This window comes from Podarcis melisellensis, assembly GCF_964234715.1.
Source record: "Podarcis melisellensis genome assembly, chromosome: 17".
Classification (NCBI taxonomy): Eukaryota; Metazoa; Chordata; class Lepidosauria; order Squamata; family Lacertidae; genus Podarcis; species Podarcis melisellensis.
Genome location: NC_138534.1, coordinates 38,089,829 through 38,112,249, shown reverse-complemented (window position 1 = coordinate 38,112,249; position 22,421 = coordinate 38,089,829). Strand labels below are relative to the sequence as shown.

Here is a 22,421-nt window from a genome sequence, read left to right as displayed (position 1 = left end):
AAGATATCAAAAAAAGAAGAAAATACACCAGATATTGCACAGATATCTGTGAACATGCCCTATTGGTACTTAATCATGAGAGTAGATTTAACAAATTAGAAGGCAGACACAGACCCCAAAAGGAGATGCCACTGGAATGAACAGGAGAGGCGGAAGTTGCTCCTCATATGCAAATCCAACTTTGTCTGGGTATGGAATATTCCAGTGTAATTTGAATGAGGGGGAAAGTGGATATACAGCTAAATAATGCTCACATGTGGTCAAGCCCTTATTCTCATGTTCCTGCAAGCTTTCCTTGGTTTAACTGGTAGACTATTCAAGTAGAACTTCAGTTGATTAATGCGGTAAAGGACAAATTTTAACCGGTGATGCTGAGAACTTGTTTATCATTTTTGGGGCTATTTTCATTTTGGTCCATTACTGCAAAACGAAACCGCTAAAGGTGGTATTAAAAGAGAAATAACCCTGTTCTCTTTAATCTGTCCTGTCTCTTGGTAGAGAATGATAACAAGTGTCATCAGCTGGTCTTGTTGACTCCTAGTCCCCTTTCCCTGAGGAAGACTTGGAAAAATAAGTGACAAAGGGTCCTCCTTTAAGTCAATGCAGGGTGTCTGCTGAGTGCTCTGGTACGTACTTATGACACTGACAAGTCTTCTTTTCCAGCAGGTGCTGCCTGGCCTGAGCCATCCTCCTTGCTCTTTGCTGCCAAAAAATAAAGCAGAGTTTTATGTTCTTCCAAGTTCTTTTCCACAGACTTCTGTATGTACAAGTATTTCCTCCCTCCCCTTTCCATTTATAAGCACATATCCACTCACCCTTTTCTGTTTAACAGTTTTGCAACTGAACACACACACTCCTATGATGATCAACAGCAGCAACATCACACCAGCTCCAATGGCTATGTAAGTCAGTGGGAATGAATTGGACACAGTTGAGGCCTCATCTGTGGCAAAAAGGAGAGTTGAGATGAGAGGAGGATACACATATGAAATGGAAATAAATAATATAGGATGGAAACAAATGATACAGGGTGGTAGTCAACAAAGTTTTGCCCAGAGTAGAAATCAATGGACCCAACTTCATCCATTTCATTGGGTCTACCATGAGAAAAACTCACTGTGCTGAAAATTACCAAAGCCACATGCATCTGATGATGTATGCTTTGGCCCACGAAAACAAATGCCATTCTAAATGTATTACATCATTCAAGTGAAAAGACCTTGTGGTTTTTGCTGCAATGGGCTGCCATGGCTACCACTTCTGGAAATCCGCTCCACTTCCCAGTGGGGAGGAGTTGTGGTGGACTGCATGGCCACCCACTCCCCACCGGGGGCAGGGGATTTTGTTCCCTGTTGCCTGGGGGATCCCGGCCGCGTCAGAGCCCGGCCAGCCAATCCGCTGGCCAGGGGGCGTGGCCGGAGCCGTTTAAACAGAGGAGCGAGCCAGAGGACTTCTTCTTAGGCTCGCTTCCTCAATCACCCGCCCTCCCTCCCTATTTTGCAGGTTAGCCAATGACCTTGCTATGGACTTTGGTTGGTCGCCTTGGTTGTCCGAGGGGCCTGGTAGGAACTTTTCCACTTGGCAAATTGGCACTGGCCGCTTGGTTTTCGCCTACCTCGTAGCAATCGCCACAACTTTGTTAGGGTTATGGTTAGGCACTGTTTGACCTTGTGTGGGGGAGGGGAGGTGTGGCCATCACCTGTCCCTCCATGCTTAAGGGTATTCCGTTAAAGGAATCCGGGGGTGTTGATCTAGTCTGAAGCCCGGCTGGGGGCTAGGGCCTTGACATGACCCCGATGGGAACACCACGGGGAGCTTGAGTTGGTTTGCATCGACAGGGCTCTCCCTACTGGTGGCTTATCCTTACTGGACTTCCTGCACAATGGGCAGGAGTCAGATACAGTCAGGTCCAATCAATGCCTAAGCCAATACTGCTCACATTCTGTAATTTCAAGAAAGTTGTGGCCAAAATTTGCCCAATAACATAAACCTAATATTTGTGTCCTTGCGTGAGTTATTTCCAACGAGGGGGTGGCTGCGGGGTCTTGACACGCAACATACCCACAAAGTAGATCATACTGAGCTTCTCTTCGCCCTGCACCATGAGGCTGCACTTCCACTCCCCTGCACTTCTGGTCTCATAACAAAATTTGCCCTCTGGAAGGTGAGTTTCACATTTGGGCGAGTCATGCCTATTATTCCAGCACAGCTGAGCCATAGAAAGATCAGGAGCAGAGACATGACAGCAGAGGCTCACATTTTCTTTGGAATCCAGTCTAGGGCGGTCAGCAGAAACTGCAGGGAAGACAAGAAAGGAACGTTCACGGGGGTCCCGTTTCCACAAAGCTCAGGAGAGAATGCCAAGCCTCCATGCTGGAGCTGCTCACTGCTACAAGAGACACATTCATCTGATGATCTAAGGTTCTAGGCTGCCTGACTCACAAGAAAGGCTTCCTCCCAATGGAAAGGCAAAAACATGTGGATCGACACACAGACTTGAGGTGCTACAGCTCCATCGGCTTTATTGAGAGGGCCACAATGCAGAGGAAGTCATAGAATCATAGAGTTGGGAGAGACCACAAGGGCCATCGAGTCCAACCCCCTGCCAAGCAGGAAACCCCATCAGAGCACTCCTGACATATGGTTGTCAAGCCTCTGCTTAAAGACCTCCAAAGAAGGAGACTCCACCACACTCCTTGGCAGCAAATTCCACTGTCAGTGTACACTGTCCATATTTTGGGCACCGGCTTATATCCTGGTTTGGCATATGGTCCTGGGTCCTTTTGCCACCCTCCAAACACACAAGCGGAGGCACTTTTAAGTGTGGCACAAAATGGTACCAAAGCAGCACTCTACTTTTGCACTGGTTTGCAGTCAACCAGATGAGGTTGTGTTTCTGACCCTTTACTTGTGACCCCGGTTTGAGTGTCAATTACTCACTTGGGGGGTGGGGTGGCAGGGAAGGCGGGGTCTGCAGCACAAAACAGCACCAAACCAATCAGGCAGCAAACTGTCTTGGGCTGGGCTGACCAAACCATCAAAACACCCTCTCTCCCAGTGCCGTTATTCCGATCCAAATCAAAGCACCCTTTAATTGCTTCAGAGTTTTTGTTTGTTTTGATCTCACGTCTATTTTTGCCCAAAGTTTTAGGAGTTCCTGGGAATTGTTTCTGTTTTTCAACCAGAAGTTTCACCAGGTCTAGATGTGATAGTTTTTGCAAGTGTGTTATGGTCCTTGTTTACACCATAACACAAAGTGATCGAGACTTATTCTTACCTTTCATCACTACCAAGCGGGTGGTCTTACTCAATTTCCTCCGTGTAAATGCAAAACTGCACTTATACTCTCCAGCATGCTCAGACTGGACCTTGTCTATCGTTTGCTGAAGTAGGGAACTGTTGAAATTGTTTAAGTCAGCCTCCACAATGGTCTTGTTATCCTTCGTCCATCTCAAAATTGGGTTTCTTAGGATGTTCTTTGGAATATCTTGGAAGTCAATGTTCAATTCACATGAAAGGACAACTGTGCTATTAACAGCTGCATACCTCGTATCTTCATCCAGTGAATTAGCAAAACCTGATTTTAAGACAGAAAAAACAGGAATAAATAATTTCCATTTTCCTCAGTAAAGAGTAGGGAGAAACTCTCTTCCCCCTATAGAATTCTAGAAAGGCCTTACTTGTGTACCTATTTCTGGGTTCCCTAAATGAAGTAGACTCTGCAAAGAAAAAGCTATGAAAATGAAAAAGGGGCTGCATCATCACCATCAAGTACTCAAAGATCTCTTCTCCAAAGTTTGGCAAATGCACCATTTAAAGGCAAGGGGGCCAGATGGTAACAGAAACTGGCACTGGGGTCATTAAGAAAGACTATTCAAGGGACAATGAAAGTGCTGCTCAACCCCCCAACCAGTATTAATCAGTCAACAAGAAGCAAGGAACTTGCAGGACCAATTTTCCATTAAAGCTACAAGTTTCCTGAAAGGCCTTCAAAACTTTTTACTTGTCCACAGCGGAAAGAGAGGTTATGCAACTGAGTTTTATTGCAAAAAAAACTGTCGAAAGAGAAGAAGTGGGGTGCGCACAAAAAATGATCTGGCAACAATGTCCTCCAGATTATCCATAAAAATAAGTGACTGAACAAATGATGGCGATTCCAGCCTTTAACTCGGACGGCCTGGAAGCGTCACACAGTCACTACAATATCTTTTACACTTCCCTTTATAATGTTGTACAACTTAGCAGAATTAACCATGATGCATAAGACCTCTTCAGGCTGTCCCCATCACTGTGAGTTGGATGGTGACTGTCTGCAGTAGGGAAGCAGGTTTTGTTTTTAGGGTAGGCTACTGGTGCATTTTATAATCCTGCTTTTCTGCTCACGTAGGCTCCCTGCTGCAGATGGCCGCCTTCCAACTTGTGGAAGGAAACAAATGGGATAGGGGTGGGGCACGCTCCTCCCGCTTTCTCCTCCACGTAACATTAATATAACGTATTTTTCGCTCTATAAGACACACCAGACCACAAGACGCACATAGTTTTGGAGGAGGAAAACAAGAAAAAAAATATTCTGAATCTCAGAAGCCAGAACAGCAAGAGGGATCGCTGCGCAGTGGAAGCAGCAATCCCTCTTGCTGTTCTGGCTTCTGGGATAGCTGCGCAGCCTGCATTCGCTCCATAAGACACAAACACATTTCCCCTTACTTTTTAGGAGGGAAAAAGTGAGCCTTGTAGAGCCAAAAATACGGTAGTTGTTGTTGTTGGTTCTTCTGCAAGGAAAAGAACCGACGAGGTCAGTGATTTTTCCTACCTATCACTTTGACATCATGGGTGATGCGAAGCCCACTACGACGAATGAAACATTCCCAGGTCCCTTGGTCCTCCTGAGCTTTAAGGTCCTTTATCTGCAGCCTCCGATCTTTATTTTGTAGAGTCCATCGTGCTTTTTTATTCGTTATTTTTGACTTGTTGGGGCCAAACCACTCAACCTGGGTAGACGTGTCCAAGGAAGACAGTTCCAGTTGTGTACTGTCACCCTCCAGGAGGTATTCATCTGAAGGTCCTTTTACTATGAAGGTGGGAGAAAGCCTTATTAGGTTAATTGTTTTTACCTAGGGCTCTTCCTTGTCCTTCTCCCCCAAGGAAGTGCAGGAAGATGGGACAGGGGAAAAGGAGTTGACATTTAACTTTTCTTCTTTCTCCATATCACATCACTCACCGCTCCACAAGTTAAGATTAGTAGTTTTTATTTCCCCATGTGCTTCACATGTATACTGTCCTTCCTTTCCATTTCTCATAGTTAAAGAGTAATCCCCTTTATCTGCATTCTTTAATGAGTATGTTGCTGATGAGGAGGAGGAACCTTTGAAAGAAGTGGAGTCACAGAGAGTTAAAGCTTTTCATCAGAGAACAACGGTTCTGCCTTCCCTCTTTTAAATGCATAATGAATGGTACAACTGGATTTTTACCTTTTAAAAGATGTCCACGCTGATATTTAATTATTTCTTCTGATTTATATTTCCAGATCACTGGAACACTTGGGTTAACTATATCAACTCGGCAAGGAAGGGTAACTTCTTGCCCATAAGTAGCATCTATGTAATGCTCTTCACTCACATGAAACATCACACCTGAAAGACACACAGGCTCAAAGAACACAAAAACAAAACCACATGGGAAAACAAAAACAGGTCAACAGAATTCTCCCCTCCACGCTGAATTCTGGGGTTTCCCGGCCCAAAGCTTACAATCTGAACACCATCTTTGGACTTTATAGTACCTTCATTTTCGTATATGCTTGCATTTATGTTCTCTTTTTCTTAATATCTTTTATTTAAGTGTTTCTTTATGTCACTCAAGTGTCACTGGAAAATGCATCAATTTGGATTTAATACTGAGAATTTGATCAACCCCCAGAATAAATAGGAGTACAAAGGACTGCCACAGTAATTCTAATTTCTGCAGGAGCTCTTACGTCTAGTTTTAAACCAAAGGATTGACCAGATTTGCGGCCAGCATGAAAACTTGCTTTTGAGTCAGCGTTACAGTAGATCAACGACTGTCAACCATATGGGTCACCCCAAGTCTCTGGAACCACAACAACTACTAAATCTGTTCCTGAAAATCTCTGCTATTTTTGCCGCGCCCCCCCCCCCCATTTGTTACCAAGAGAAGGCAGCCTTCTGTGAGCAGCAGATATTGATTCCAGCAATCCAGTGCAATATAGTAAAAGGGTGTGCAGGTCTTTTTTGTAGTAACAGTGTACAGCAACAATAAGAACACAGTATGGGCCATGGCAAGGGGGGAAATGGGTCATATGGAAATGGTTCCTATGTGGACCAACACAGCTAGCTCGCTTTGCTTTTTCAGCTTTCATTATATTTCTAGCCAAAGCAAAACATCTGTCTTGGTGACTCTGGCACTATGTGTGCCTGCTGAAGAGAACTTACCCAGGACAAAGGAAACAAGAATGCATCTCAAGATCATATCCATCGGTAGAGCTTTGCGTACTGCAGACTCAGTCCTCTGTCTAAGGGATCCTAGCAGGGAAAGGTCAGAAATCTTGTAGTAGAAAAAGAAGAAGAGTTTGGATTTGATATCCCCTAATGAGTCCCAAAGCGGCTAACATTCTCCTTTCCCTTCCTCCCCCACAACAAACACTCTGTGAGGTGAGTGGGGCTGAGAGACTTCAGAGAAGTGTGACTGGTCCAAGGTCACCCAGCAGCTGCAGGTGGAGGAGCGGGGAAGCGAACCCGGTTCACCAGATTACGAGTCTACCGCTCTTAACCACTACACCACACTGGCTCTCCTGATTGTATCAGTGAAGTCAGCAGTGGTTTCTTCCCTGAATATATCATACATAATATATAGACAGAAAAAAGTCAACTGATTGATAATATGGCCTGGTGTGTAGTTAGTCATTTGGAAGCTGGTCCTCTCTATCAGGTAGTCATTATGGGTGATGTCTGCCGCTGATATCTGTTCAGCAAAGTAACTAGGGTGGTGCAACTGGTGTCCCAACACCAGCTGCAAGATTGTGGTGGAGGTGCAAGATTTGCTGCCGCCAACAGAATAAATTATAATTTAAATATAATTTTCATATTTATTTCATTATTGGGGGGGACCCCGAATTACCCACATGTAATTAATAAACCCATTCCAAATAGTGAAACGAGACAGAGGGCCTTCTCGGTAGTGGCGCCCGCCCTGTGGAACGCCCTCCCATCAGATGTCAAGGAAATAAGACATCTGAAGACAGCCCTATTTAGGGAAGTTTTTAATATTTAATGTGGTATTGTTTTTAACACTTGATTGGGAGATGCCCAGAGTGGCTGGGGGAACTCAGACAGATGGGTGGGGTATAAATTATTATTATTATTAATCCCATTTGGGTAATTTTGATTTTTGATAGTGAAATAAATATGAATGGAATCTTTAAATGTATGAAATTTGTTCACGGTTCTAATGGGACCCCTTTTTTGCTCCTCATTGTTCTAAATTATCATCCCTACGCTTCACTGGACCACAGATGCTAGGAATGGTTGTGAGACTCTGATACTACACTTGATCTTAGCCAAAAGGCCGAGAAGCGATGGTTGTGAGACTCTGTTGCCTTGCTGCCATATTTCATATTGAGGCCTATTTTGTCTTATTTTTAAAAACCAAGATACTCAGGAAATGAACTGATCAGATTGTGTATAGTGGAACAATCTTGCTCATCCTCCCAAAACTCCTCGATAAGCTAATAGTAAATTATTACTGAGAAAATGTGGACCTGATCCAGAGGCCTTTTTGCTGCCAAAATCCAACTTAACCACTGCAATATTAAAGCGTAGCTCTAAAATCTGCTTTCGGAAGAGGACCTGGATGCCATTACTTTATCCAGTTGTTCCAATACATTCCCCACCTTAAAATCATACCATGGGGAAAAGAAATACTTAGCAGAGCTAACTTCTTTTTCTTTGCCGAGCACTTACAGCCCTGTATTTTCAGACTATGAAATCTAATTTTCTGGAAGGGAGATTTAAGAAAATCCCTAGAGATCAGCACTTTTGCATATGCAGCAACACAATATGTTATATGGTAAACTGTATATGTAATACCTAGGCAAAAATATTTAGAGAAATCTTTAGCATTGGTGCCACATGGTGAGCTGGTTGTCTGCAATCTGTAGCAGGTGACATTGAGCGGAGGAAAGCACTCCCCTGAGCTGGAGTCATTGAATAATAAAAATGTAGAGTTGGAAGGGACCGAGGGTCATCTAGCCCCCCCCCCTGCAATACAGGAATCATTGACCCAACATGTGGCTCGAATTCACAACCCTGAGATTAAGAGTCTCATGCTCTACCCACTGAGCTATCTGACAAATAAATTAAATTCCACGAACAACCTCCTCTGCTTCATCTAAAAAAAAGAGAGAAAACTAACTTTTAACTTGCTTTTTAAATTTCTGATTTGGCACTACAGTGGTACCTCGGGTTAAGTACTTAATTCGTTTCGGAGGTCCGTTCTTAACCTGAAACCGTTCTTAACCTGAAGCACCACTTTAGCTAATGGAGCCTCCTGCTGCCGCCGGAGCACGATTTCTGTTCTCATCCTGAAGCAACGTTCTTAACCTGAGGTACTATTTCTGGGTTAGTGGAGTCTGTAACCTGAAGCGTATGTAACCCAAGGTACCACAGTACTTGCGTTACTTTAAAGCAGATACAATGGTACCTAAGGTTCCAAACAGTACCTTGGGTTAAGAACTTTACCTCAGGATGAGAACAGAAATCGTGAGCTCCTGTTGCTGGGTCCCTGCTCCTGCCAACTAGCAGTTCAAAAGCACGTTAAAATGCAAGTAGATAAATAGGCACCGCTCCGGCGGGAAGGTAAACGGTGTTTCCGTGCGTTGCTCTGGATTGCCAGAAGCGGCTTAGTCATGCTGGCCACAAGACCCGGAAGCTGTACGCCGGCTCCCTTGGCCAATAAAGCGAGATAAGTGCCGCAACCCCAGAGTTGGTCACGACTGGACCTAATGGTCAAGGGTCCCTTTACCTTTATGTCAGTGCAGTAATAGGAAACTATGCAACCTTGAAGTCACAGAGCTCAATCATGTTGAATTGCTGATGAGTGTTAAGATCTCAGCAAGACAGACCACCCGAAACTTCCTTAGTTGGATAAATAACTTATCATCCTGAAAATTTAGAATAGGTCTTCCTGCCCTTCATCCTTTGTCCAGATAGTAAAACTGCCTTTGAGTCATACTCTGCTGCATGGCAGGCTGTGCCAACAGTCTCTTTGAAAGGTGAAGGTTAGCTTTTAAAAGCTTCTTTTGAATTTCCTTGAGTATAGCATTAAAGTTTGGCACATTTCCCCAGAGGAAGTATTAATCTAGCTATGCACAATTTTGAAAGTTCAATATGTGAGAAACCAGCATGGGCGAGGAATAAAACATGACTGATAGCAAGGGAGTTACGGTGCTGAGAAAGAAAGTCACATGTATTTTGTGTGTATTTTCCCCCCTATGAGGAAATGCTGCCACATAAGGAGATTTTTAGTTTAGAAAATAGGTAGAGGACATGGCAAGAGATTATGCACAGGTGCAGAAGGGGAATAGAGAAAAGTGTTTTTTCCCTCCCCCATAATACTATCACCATCTAATGAAGCTGGATGTTGGAAGTTTCTGGACAGAGAAAAGGGAGTACAGTGGTACCTCGCGTTACAGATGCTTCAGGTTACATACGCTTCAGGTTACAGACTCCTCTAACCCAGAAATAGTACCTCAGGTTAAGAACTTTGCTTCAGGATGAGAACAGAAATCGTGCAGCGGCGGCACAGCAGCAGCAGGAGGCCCCATTAGCTAAAGTGGTGCTTCAGGTTAAGAAGAGTTTCAAGTTAAGAATGGGCCTCCAGAATGAATTAAGTTCTTAACCTGAGTGGTACCTTGGGATGCAAACGGGATCCGTTCCGGAGCCCCGTTCACATCCTGGATAGAATGTAAGATGCGACAGTGCGTCTGTCCGTGCGCGTGTCGCGTTTTGCCGCTTCCATGCATGCATGTGACATCATTTTGACTGTCTGCACATGCGCGAGCGGCGAAACCTGGAAGTAATATGCTCTATTACTTCTGAGTTGCCGCAAAGCACAACCCAAAAATACTTATCCTGAAGCATATTTATCCCGAGGTATGACAGTACTTCTATATACAGCATGTTAAACTATGGAATTCACACTCAGAAGAGTCAATAATAGCTTTCAATGTGGGCAGCTTTATAAGAGGATTAGACAAATTTCTGGAGGATAAGACTATCAAAGGCTACTAGCCACGCTGGATATGTTCTGTCCCCATTGTTGGAAGCACATTTCCAAACACAATTCAAAGGGTTGGGGCTGACCTTTAAAGCCCTAAATGGCCTCGGCCCTGTACACCTCCACCCCCATCGTTCAGCCTGGACACTGATGTTCAGCTCCGAGGGCCTTCTGGCGGTTCCCTCACTGCAAGAAGTGAGATTACAGGGAACCACGCAGAGGACCTTCTTGGTAGTTGCACCAGTCCTGCAGAACGCCCTCCCGCCAGATGTTAAGGAGATAAAGAACTACACAACTTTTAGAAGACATCTGAAGGCATCCCTGTATAGGGAAGTTTTTAATGTTTGATTTTTTACTGTGCTTAATGTTTTTAACTTGTTGGAAGCTGTCCAGTGTGGCTGGGGCGACCACAAACAAACAAAAATAGCAGTAAGCCTCTGAATACCTGTTGTTGCGAAGCACAAGTGGGAAGAGCGCTGTTGCACTCAGGTCCAGTTTGCGGGCTTCCCATCAGCATGTTGTTGACCACTGTGAGAAGAGGATGTTGGACCAGATGGGCCTTTGGTATCATCCAACACGGCTCTTGTCAAATCAAAATACAGTGGTACCTCAGGTTAAGTACTTAATTCGTTCCGGAGGTCCGTTCTTAACCTGAAACTGTTCTTAACCTGAAGCACCACTTTAGCTAATGGGGCCTCCAGTTGCCGCCGCGCCGCCTGAGCACGATTTCTGTTCTCATCCTGAAGCAAAGTTCTTAACCTGAGGAACTATTTCTGGGTTAGAGGAGTCTGTAACCTGAAGCGTCTGTAAGCTGAAGTGTCTGTAACCCGAGGTACCACTGTAATGGAAAGGAGGTACAAGAGTTTATCTCAAAGCTGTCTAGTTCCCTCCATGAGAACTGGGAGCATAATCAAGGCTAATGGTACTGCTGTTTTTGCTGAAACAAACTGGAACACAGGTCAGTGGATCACAGGAGAGTCTTGTTGCAGTTTTGGCTCAGAGCCTATGCTACCTGAAGGATGTTCTCTGAGTAACGCTTTAAATGCTCTGGTAGAGTGATTGGTTTTGGGTCGCATATACAATACACTGGTCACAGTCAAAGAATTTAGTGGCTCCCTCGGAACACAAGGCAGATTCATGTAAAGAAGGTGAATGCTGAGAAGCTGAGCTGTGGTCTCTGGAGGAGCTACCATGGTGAAGTGGTTGCAAGAGGTTGCATCAGGTAGATGTGACAGCACATGCAGTAGTACTGATGCTGCAGTCATAGCATATATTAACTGGGACCACAGTTGGAGAAACTGCCAGAGGTGGCCACAATATGGTGGATGGTTGTGATGAAGCCAACATTGACAGTGTAGGATGCTAAGGTGGGGTCAACAATGTCACAAAGAAAATGACAAAGGTTACTGCCAAATTGATACTGCCAAGCCTATCTAGTGGTTGAGGTAGGGGTATCCTGTCTAGACAAATCAGAAAGGTGAACTCACTAAAGAGTATCCAGTGTACATGTACGTGTGTGTGTGAATGAGAGACAGAGAAATCCCACCTGTCTGTTAATCTAAACGAATTAATGTATTTTTTTGTCCTGAATCCTAAGGATAGTATTTGATATAAAAGGACAAAAGGGGCATATATCTTGGTGTGCCTTCCTGACAGGAGAAACATCCTGAGTTTTGTTGTTGTTGTTTAGTCGTTTAGTCGTGTCTGACTCTTCGTGACCCCCTGGACCAGAGCACGCCGGCACTCCTGTCTTCCACTGCCTCCCACAGTTTGGTCAAACTCATGCTGGTAGCTTCGAGAACACTATCCATCCATCTCGTCCTCTGTCATCCCCTTCTCCTTGTGCCCTCCATCTTTCCCAACATCAGGGTCTTTTCCAGGGAGTCTTCTCTTCTCCTGAGGTGGCCAAAGTCTTGGAGCCTCAGCTTCAGGATCTGTCCTTCCAGTGAGCACTCAGGGCTGATTTCCTTAAGAATGGATAGGTTTGATCTTCTTGCAGTCCATGGGACTCTCAAGAGTCTCCTCCAACTTCTCCTGAGTTTTAGGAGAAGTCAAGCCTACCATCGCAAGTTATCTCCCTCCAACACGGAACCCAGAATCTATCCAGCATAGTAATTTGTAAGGTTGCAAATGAACACTAAATGAAAGGCATATGAAACCAAGATAAAAAATCCTCTGGAGCCCAGACTCTGGTTGAGACAGCAGCACTGGCATCAAGGTCATCAACCTTGACTAAGCAGTGGGGCTAGTGAAGGGTCCAAGAGAGGAACTGGGATTAATAGTACCACTGGGTGGAGTAGAGGAACAGTCCTTTCCATGCCTCTTTGCCAGAGCTTAGGCTCCGCTGAGACCGATGCAGAATGCCTGTGTGTGTGCTGGGATCTTATACTTGTAAAGTTATTTAGAAGCTCACTTGGCGGCTAGTTTGGCACATATAGTTGGTGGCACTGAACTTTCAGAAGCCACACGGGCACTGAGGTTAAATCCAAGGTGGTGTTGGGCACTGATGAAACTGAAGCTGGAATGACAGGACAGGCTGTATAGCTTCTTCAGAGCCTGTTTCATACAAAGCGTGTTCTCCCTAAAATGAGAGCACGTGTTGCGGTGTGGGCCGCCAGGCCAGCCCTCTGTTGCCAGGCAGGTTAATGGTTATTGCCTGAAGCAACGATTGGCTGACTGGGTTGCTAGGGCAAATTGCATGTTTCCAATTGGGTGGGTGGGACCAAAGGCTATAAATATTGGGGGCACTCTGCTTTTGCTTTCTCTTTCGCAGAGTGCATTGGATCACCCGCCTGCCCGCCCTGTGATCCGGTTGACGTTGCTGTGCCTGTCATGGGGTTGTCTGCCATTGGGGCAGGGGCCTAGTAGGAATTTTATCCATTTGGTTGATTGGCGGATGCCACTTGTTTTTTGCCTACTACTTAGCAATACGTCACAACTTGTAAGGTTGCGGTTAGGCATTGGTTATAAAAATTGGTGGTGGAGGGGTCAGGATAGGCTGTGCCTGCCCCTCCAATGGTGCTGGAAGAGAATTCCGTTAAAGGAATCCTGGGGCTTGCCACGATTTTGTCCAATCCCTGAAATGGGACCAGGGCCGGCAAGCCTTGGGGAGCTGGTTGGGTGAGCGGTGAGGGACTGACGCTCAGCTCAACTGATCCCCAACATTGTCTTTCCCTTCACTGGCTTCCGAGGGAGTTCGGAAAGTCAGTTCTGTCCCAGGCGGGAGGACAGATAGTCATAACCATTGCCTAAGCAACCACTCACAGATTATGTATTTTAATAAAGTTGTGGCCAAAATAGTGCCAAAAACCTTAAACTAAAATTATGTGTGATTTGTGAATTATTTGAGGGGTGGCGTGGGGACCTCCACACGCAACAACACCTGCAGAGGAGAAGAGCAATTTCCACGGGGTTGCTTGGTATACCACTGACAGCAGGGACAAGGCTCTATGCTGTGTTCCTCTCTCCTAAGCAGGGAAGGCAAAGCATGACCTATAAAGCCGCAGGTATGCAACCTGCTTTTGATTTTGTGGAGAAATACAATACAGGACTCTTCACCGCTCTTTGTGTGTGCAGGGGTTACATAAACAAGGTCTTTTGTCATGTGTTTGTGTGCTCATGCACAACCCTTCCTCTGTTTGTCTCCTCCCGCCCCCATGGCCTTGTGGTTTTCCTCTTGCTCTGCTCTTGTTTGCGGCTGAGGTTTTTGTTCAGGAACCTGCTGAGAAATGATAAGAGGCTCTGCTTGCGGGGCTCTTTCTGTGGATTTCTGTTTCTTCCACACCACCCTCCAGGACGAAAACAAGGTATTTGCCATTTCCAGACCACAACATTAATCTGAAGCCTGGAGCCCAGTAGACCTTACGGCCAAAATAAGATGAGGCCTGGGAAATCCTTGGTCATATCTCCTGATATTTTCATTTCTACCTAGAGGCAACTGCCAGGGACTTCAACAGTGTGGGGGAACTAAGCAAGGCACACAGGTGACGTGTGTGCCTGTTCATCTGCTGCCCAGGTGTTAACTGCTGTTGGACAACTGTGAGGCTCCTGATCCCCTTCTTAGCATTCATTATCTTGAAACCAGAGTTGGGTGAGGCAGCCCTTCAGCTAGATCAGTCTTCGCCAACCTGGTTTAGGACAACTCCCATCAGCCTCAGCCAACATAGCTGGGGGGGAGGGAACAGGTTGAGGAAGGCTGATTTCAATAATCATCAATCATTTGCTACCTTGGCTCCCAGTATGTTTCCGAGCACAATTCAAAGTGTTGGTGCTGACCTTGAAAGCCCTAAACGGCCTTGGTCCAGTATACCTGAAGGAGCGTCTCCACCCCCATCATTCTGCCCGGACGCTGAGGTCCAGCGCCGAGGGCCTTCTGGCAGTTCCCTCACTGCGAGAAGCAAAGCTACAGGGAACCAGGCAGAGGGCCTTTTCGGTGGTGGCGCCCACCCTGTGGAACGCCCTCCCATCAGGCGTCAAGGAAAGAAACAACTACCTGACATTTAGAAGACATCTGAAGGCAGCCCTGTTCAGGGAAGTTTTTAACGTGTGACATTTTAATGCATTCTTAATCTTTGTGGGAAGCCGCCCAGAGTAGCTGGGGAAACCCAGCCAGATGGGCAGGGTACAAATAATAAATTATTATTATTATTATATTATATTATTATTATTTGCCTGCAATAATCCGGCTCTTTAGAATTTATAAGCCATCCATGCAGTGTTTTTTCTTTTACTGAAGTCTTTGGATTTGACCTTATTGATGACTAGATTATTATTATGAGCATGCATATAAATAAATATATATAATATAAAGTTGGGTGAGCGATATAAATAAGCATATGCAAATTTTATAAAAGTCTGTGTTATCTGTTGCCTTCTTTTTTGGCGATGCGTTTCCCATTTCCTTTACTTTTTTGGTGATGCAAAAGTAGCCCCCCCGCCTTGACATGATTATTAAGGACTGAGACAAGTACCAAGCACATACCATGCATATAGACACACTTTAAGCACTGGCAGGGGGAGGAATTATATATTATTTGGAGTCCGAGTTTAAAACCACATTGTGGAACATTTTGTTCAGTGTTTTATTTTATTTTATTTTTTAAAAAAATATTTAGTTAGTCACCTGAGGCAGATGGGGCTCATCAACCTGGGAAGGTAGCCCATCTAGGAAAAGGAAAACTCTGACCTGAATCATCCACTGCCTTGTGGGGTATCTTTGGGAGAAGAAAAGGCTAAGGAGTAAACCCTACACAGATCCAGAGAGGAGTCCCTAAGGCAGTTGGATGGTGCCTGATACGCCTGCTTCCCGCAACTCCTGCAGCCAAGCTGGTGTCCTCCTTATGAGGAACAGCTAAGGAAGCTGGGCATGTTTAGCCTGGAGAAGAGGAGGTTAAGGGGTGATATGATAGCCATGTTCAAATATATAAAAGGATGTCACATAGAGGAGGGAGAAAGGTTGTTTTCTGCTGCTCCAGAGAAGCGGACACGGAGCAATGGATCCAAACTACAAGAAAGAAGATTCCACCTAAACATTAGGAAGAACTTCCTGACAGTAAGAGCTGTTCGACAGTGGAATTTGCTGCCAAGGAGTGTGGTGGAGTCTCCTTCTTTGGAGGTCTTTAAGCAGAGGCTTGACAACCATATGTCAGGAGTGCTCTGATGGTGTTTCCTGCTTGGCAGGGGGTTGGACTAGATGGCCCTTGGGGTCTCTTCCAACTCGATGATTCTACGATTATATGATTCTATATTGCTCTGCTTTCTATTGGACAACATCAGTGAGGCCAGTGGGGGCTGTCATGTGAAATAAAAAATTTGAGGTCTAGACACCCCAACTTTTACACGGGAAGACACCCGAGGACACCAAAACCTGCATTCCTGTACCCGTGAAAATCTACGAAAGCATATATATATATATATATACACACACACACATACATACATACATACATACATACATATATATATATATATATTTGCTTTCGTAGATTTTCACGGGTACAGGAATGCAGGTTTTGGTGTCCTCGGGTGTCTTCCCGTGTAAAAGTTGGGGTGTCTAGGCGACGTTTCGACGAGGTCTCACTCGTCATCTTCAGGCTGGTGCTTTCGGCTTCTTGTTACTGGAACAGAGCAGGATCTCAGTGTTTGAGTTCCTATAAATACTGTTGAGGGGGTGTGGTGTATAGCCTCCAATGTTCTGGGCAGAGAGGAAGTTCCCAGGCTAGTGTGCCTTTTCTTCTTTTGTTCCTTAATTACTTGAGGGATATCTTGAGTGATTTCTTGAGTGATATCCTGAGTACCACTTAGGTGGGTCATTAGGTGTGGATTAGTTGCTAAAGTCTTTGTGTCTTGACCTCTTGAACTTTGTGAAGAGTTTTTCTGAGAAGATGGCTGTACTGCACTTAGTTGTGCTCTGGCTTGGCTTCGTGTATAGGGGCGAGCTGTGGTTTTGTGGCCTGTGTCAGCCAGATCTGTGTAGGGATTGCAGGGGGGTGCAGCATCCGGAGGTGCCACCATGGTTTGGCTACTGGATGGTGTCTGTAATTTATCTGTGGAGAGGGTCTGGGTTTGGGTCTGGTGTGGTTGATTGGTGATGGCGTTCTGTGTGCCTCTGGATCTGGTGTCAGTTTTTGTGGGGAGGGCTAATTTCCAGATGTCTGGCAAGCGGGATGTGTCGTCACGCTTGTTCATGTTGTGAGGGTGTTTCTCTATCTCGATGGCTTCCATGATTATTCTCTTGTGGTGATGTTCCATGTTAAAGAGCAATTTGGAATCTGCAAAATTAATTTCGTGTCCTGTTTCTTTCATGTGTTGGAAAAGAGAGGAAGTTTTTTCTTCTTTTTTGACGGCATTCTTGTGTTCTGCGATACGTGCATTTATTCGTCTGTTTGTTTGTCCAATGTACGTGGCTGGGCAGACTTTGCAGGGTATTTCATAGACCCCTTGGTTTTCCAACTGGATTTTATCCTTGGGGTTTCTGAGGATATTGGCTATTTTTTGGTTGGTGCAAAAGGCTGTTTTGATATTGTGTTTATGGAGGATTTTGCTAATTTTATCTGTAGTGCCCTTGATATAAGGAAGGATGCTGCACCCCCCTGCAATCCCTACACAGATCTGGCTGACACAGGCCACAAAACCACAGCTCGCCCCTATACACGAAGCCAAGCCAGAGCACAACTAAGTGCAGTACAGCCATCTTCTCAGAAAAACTCTTCACAAAGTTCAAGAGGTCAAGACACAAAGACTTTAGCAACTAATCCACACCTAATGACCCACCTAAGTGGTACTCAGGATATCACTCAAGAAATCACTCAAGATATCCCTCAAGTAATTAAGGAACAAAAGAAGAAAAGGCACACTAGCCTGGGAACTTCCTCTCTGCCCAGAACATTGGAGGCTATACACCACACCCCCTCAACAGTATTTATAGGAACTCAAACACTGAGATCCTGCTCTGTTCCAGTAACAAGAAGCCGAAAGCACCAGCCTGAAGATGACGAGTGAGACCTCGTCGAAACGTCGCCTAGACACCCCAACTTTTACACGGGAAGACACCCGAGGACACCAAAACCTGCATATATATATATATATATATATAATGTTCATAACTGCATATATAAACCACATGTCTGAAACCCCACAGAAAAAGCCCTGAAACCATTTTGTCCCTTCCAAATTGACCTCAAATATTTCTCTGCAAGGTTAAAAGAAAATGGAAAAGCCTCCCCATTGTCTTCTCCTTCACAAATCCTGTCTTAAGGGTATGTCTGTGTATGAATAGGGTGAGCCTGTGACCTGGCTCAAAAACTAAGTACTTGTCATTACAGAAGACTGGCCAGGCTCCCCAGGGTATCCAATCAAGTGACCATTAACAGGTAACCTGCCAGACAGGAGATATACAACACACTCAGATTTCTGTTGTAGACCACCTTTTCTGTGATGTAGGTATGATGTTCGTGGGGGGGGGTCTTGTGTTACACCCCTTCTGTGATGTATGTATGATGTATGGAGGGGTGGTCTTGAGCTCCAGGGCAGGGAATTTAAAATGTCTATATAAGGGGGGGGGCACACCTTTGTTCTGGGTCCTCCTCCTTTCCTGCATGTTAGGGGAGCACCCTGTTGCAACAGTTCAATAAAGACCAGGCTTACGAGCTGCTTTGCTTCTCAATATTCTCTGCTTGGCCTCTGTTCTTTTCTCTGACCGATGGAGAACCTACAAAGGACTCTATAAGGGCTCTTGTGTCCCCCATAGAGGAATACGGGCAGATGTTTGTTTATTACACAAGTCAGCTGAGCAGCTCAGGACCCTCAGCAGTGCATGCCATTGTCTTCGAGACAGACAGATGCCAACAACAGTCACCAAAGCAAACAAAATCAATTCTGGCCACCGTGTGTACTCTGTTTCCATTCCACATCAACCCATTCCACATTAAAATTCACATGCGACAGAAACAAGGAGGAAAGAGGTTCAGAAAAATGTGTTGTCTAGTGGGAATGTCTCATACTGATAATATGGCAAGACCTTAAGCATCCCTATATTTCTCTTTCCCTTTGTGCTCTGTCCACCATAATTGGACTGCAAGAAGATCAAACCTCTCCATTCTGAAGGAAATCATCCCTGAGTGCTCACTGGAAGGACAGATCCTGAAGCTGAGGCTCCAGGACTTTGGCCACCTCCTGAGAAGAGAAGACTCCCTGGAAAAGACCCTGATGCTGGGAAAGATGGAGGGCACAAGGAGAAGGGGGTGACAGAGGATGAGATGGTGGGACAGTGTTCTCAAAGCTACCAGCATGAGTTTGACCCAACTGCGGGAGGCAGTGGAAGACAGGAGTGCCTGGCGTGCTCTGGTCCATGGGGTCACGAAGAGTCAGACACAACTAAACGACTAAACAACAACAACAAAGTTGCCTTCCCCAACCAGATGTTTCAAAGGACAACTCCCATCATAAGCCTCAGCCAGCATGTGCTGATGGGAATTGTCGTTCAAAACATCTGCAGGATTCTAGGTTGAAGAAGGCAGCTTTAAAGGCTACAGTTTCTATTATATATCCATTGCATTTTAAAAATGTTGCAAGCTGCTTTTGGACTGCAGCCAAAATGTGGGATGTAATTAAATAAATACCTGCCCCCCCTAAAAAAAAATCACTGGAAAAATAAGTCATCCAAGAACTGTGGGAAAATCTGTTAATGCCAATAAAACCCACATCGTTATCTGACTGTTAAACAGATTGTGAGTGTGTTAAGGTACTGATGACTTTACGAAGTCAACAGAAATGAAAAAAATAATAATGAAAAATTACAGTGATAATGAAACTTGTTGTTGATGCCCTATACATTTCCATAAGATAAAGATCTTGATTTTTAATATGCAAGTTTCCATTGTAATTTGAATGCTGAAGCAATCAAGTTTTTCTCTTTGACATCTTCCTAACCTTTACATATTTACTGACATTAGCTCTCCAAGTCTTTGCTACCAAAAGCAATACTACGGCCAGAAATGTGATTGTAAACTAAGCCCACACTCCATGAATACTTACTTGGGATTGGGAGTACATCCATTGAACGAAATGGGACTTTCTTCTGAGTAAACTGCTAGCACCTTAAAGACTAATAAATGTATTATGGCAAAGATTTTCACATCTCCTCCAATGTTTCTCAGATTAAAATAGGGACATCCTAGTTCATCCCCTCCAACATTTTCACTGATGAAACTAGTGACGGCTTCTGCCATTCCGGGACTACTCCTGGAAAATCAGGACATTTGGAGGGTACTGTTAAGTTGTGGGTGAACATATCAGGTGACACAGCAATTCTTCAAACAGCTCTTGTTTATTCACAGGCCAGAACATAACTGAACTGAAGGGTTCAGCCAGCCTGCTTCTATAGAGCTCCAGTACAACGTAACTGTAACAACTTTCTATAACTATCCAATCACTGAACGTCACTTTCAATCCCTTATTTGCATATGTGGACCTGAACTATCTACAGTATCCCCCTGCTGGCCCAGGGTGAGAACTTCGGTACATAACAGGTACTTTCATTGACTCAAGCCTATTTCATTAAATACATGATTGTGAAGAAACAGCCAGGACAGCTGCCCTGCAGCATCTGCCGCCTGAGGCCGTTGGCTCCCTCTGCCTAATGAGAGAACCGGTGCAGCCTAAAAGCTAGAGAGCGGTAACATTTTTGATCTTCATATAACTCCCACACCCATCCAAATAGCCTGCAGACGTCAAGCCACAGGAAAATCCTTCCAATGTATTTCTTATCCATAAAAAAACTGCTAGCAATTTTTTATTTTAAAAGTGTGGCCCGCGGAAAAAAGCTTGAGAACCACTACTCTACACATTCACTCAGAAGTAAGTAAGTTTCACTGATCTCAGTGGGATCAATCCTGCTTCCGGATGACCTGTTTATTCAACATTCGTTCTGAATTGTTTCCACAGAGTTTGTAGCTAAATATACTACTCCTGCCCCCAGCAGGAGGGTGGCAAGGCCAGAGCGGTACATGCAGGTATGCAATGGAGATACCAAGATGCATCTCTTGGCTGCCATCACATGAGGCCTTTCTCCATTTAATTAGTTTTTTCTCATGCCGCACTGCGTGAGATTGAAAAGCACAGGCAGATGCCCCACAGTAGGCCATTTGTTACTACAAAGCCATTTAATGGATCTCTTTGCATGAAAAGGTTTCGTTTCTCCTTTAATGCTGGTGTGTGGTGGCCAGTTCCCTGATTAACCACCCGCCTGCATCACAGCAGCCGAAGGACCTAGGCTAGCAGACACATATGCCTCTTCGCATTATGATGGCCGAGAAACCTGAAGACAGTGAATACATTTCTGTCATGCTGAGAGAAAGCAGTGTTTGCACTCACACATCTTACTCACTGAGAAAAAGCCTGAGGCTGGGAATCCTGTTTCTCATAAACCAGAGAGTCCTATAAAAGTTTTTATGTTTCTCTGGAGTGTTGGAGAAGCCTACAGTGCTTAGTTCTGTGTGTGGTAAAAAAATTGAGCCATGAAGGACTGGAGCAGAAATGGAAACGCTTTATTTCTTCGCCCTCAATTTTCTCTTGACCCTGTTTGGGGCCAGAGATTGAAACATGGTGGGAAATTTGAAGAAAACAAAACTTTTTTAAAAAAAAAATCAGGATGATGAGTAAAGTTACATTTATTGCATTTATAAGGATTTCATTACTAGCTTTTTCTCAAGAAATTTGAGCTCCTGCTTGTTTCTTTTCTTTCTTTCTTTTTATATTTGTACAGTCTTGAAGTCTGATATTAGCACTGTCCAATTTATGCACCCGCTTGCCACAGTGCTAGCTGTTTATTTTCTAAATTTCTGCCCCTTTCCCCATGTGCAGATTTTATTATGGCATTAGCTTTCATGAATTACATCCCACTTCATCCAATGCATGGTAGGTCCAGTACAGTGCAAACCTCTGCATGCCTACTCAGAAGTAAGCCCTATTGAGGTAGGTGCGTTTAGGACTGCTGTGAGGCAGAGCAATCCTAATGTGAGGATGGGACTGGAGACAAGAAGTAGGGGATTCATTGCTGTATTTGCATATCTGCTGGCAAGGCTGCTTCACTGGAGAATTCCCCACCTCCCCACCCCTGTGCTGGCACCTTGGGAAATCTGAGGAGCTTTAAAGTGGATCCAGCAGATGCAAAGCATCCAGCACTGGCATCCTGTTTGGGGGCAATACCCTGTTTGAGAACTATTAGTTACTGCTCTTGAGAGAAATGCAGTAGTAGCTTCCTATTTGCCAGAGGCTATTTAAGAGGAAACTATGCACCATCCCATCACCTCCTGGCAAACAGAAGAGGAAGAAATGGAGGCAGTGAGAGATTTTACTTTCATGGGCTCCATAATCACTGCAGATGGTGACAGCAGCCACGAAATTAAAAGACGCCTGCTTCTTGGGAGAAAAGCAATGACAAATCTAGACAGCATCTTAAAAAGCAGAGACATCACCTTGCCAACAAAGGTCCGTATAGTAAAAGCTATGGTTTTCCCAGTAGTGATGTATGGAAGTGAGAGCTGGACCATAAAGAAGGCTGATCGCCGAAGAATGGATACTTTTGAATTCTGGTGCTGGAGGAGACTCTGGAGAGTCCCATGGGCTGCAAG

General features: G+C 44.8%; 1 protein-coding gene across 1 annotated transcript; it reads right to left on the bottom strand.

Moving 5' to 3' along the window:
• Positions 1-582: 582 nt before the first annotated feature.
• Positions 583-19,861, bottom strand: CD4 (CD4 molecule). The gene is made up of 10 exons (XM_081894378.1): positions 19,825-19,861; positions 10,736-10,818; positions 6,450-6,561; positions 5,469-5,630; positions 5,219-5,362; positions 4,811-5,068; positions 3,278-3,577; positions 2,062-2,295; positions 816-943; positions 583-702 (listed from the first exon to the last, which is right to left on the bottom strand). The coding sequence occupies exons 1-10, from the start codon at positions 19,844-19,846 to the stop codon at positions 598-600; spliced, it is 1,548 nt and encodes a 515-aa protein (XP_081750504.1). The 5' UTR covers positions 19,847-19,861; the 3' UTR covers positions 583-597.
• Positions 19,862-22,421: the final 2,560 nt, after the last annotated feature.

Excerpts from the sequence above, each read along its gene's own strand:
- CD4 (XM_081894378.1), bottom strand. The coding sequence starts at position 19,846 with ATGGATGTACTCCCAATCCCAA. Across the intron at positions 5,631-6,449 it reads TCTTGTTTCCTTTGTCCTGG|GTGTGATGTTTCATGTGAGT; the intron begins GTAAGTTCTCTT and ends TGTGTCTTTCAG. Across the intron at positions 5,069-5,218 it reads TAATCTTAACTTGTGGAGCG|TAAAAGGACCTTCAGATGAA; the intron begins GTGAGTGATGTG and ends CCACCTTCATAG.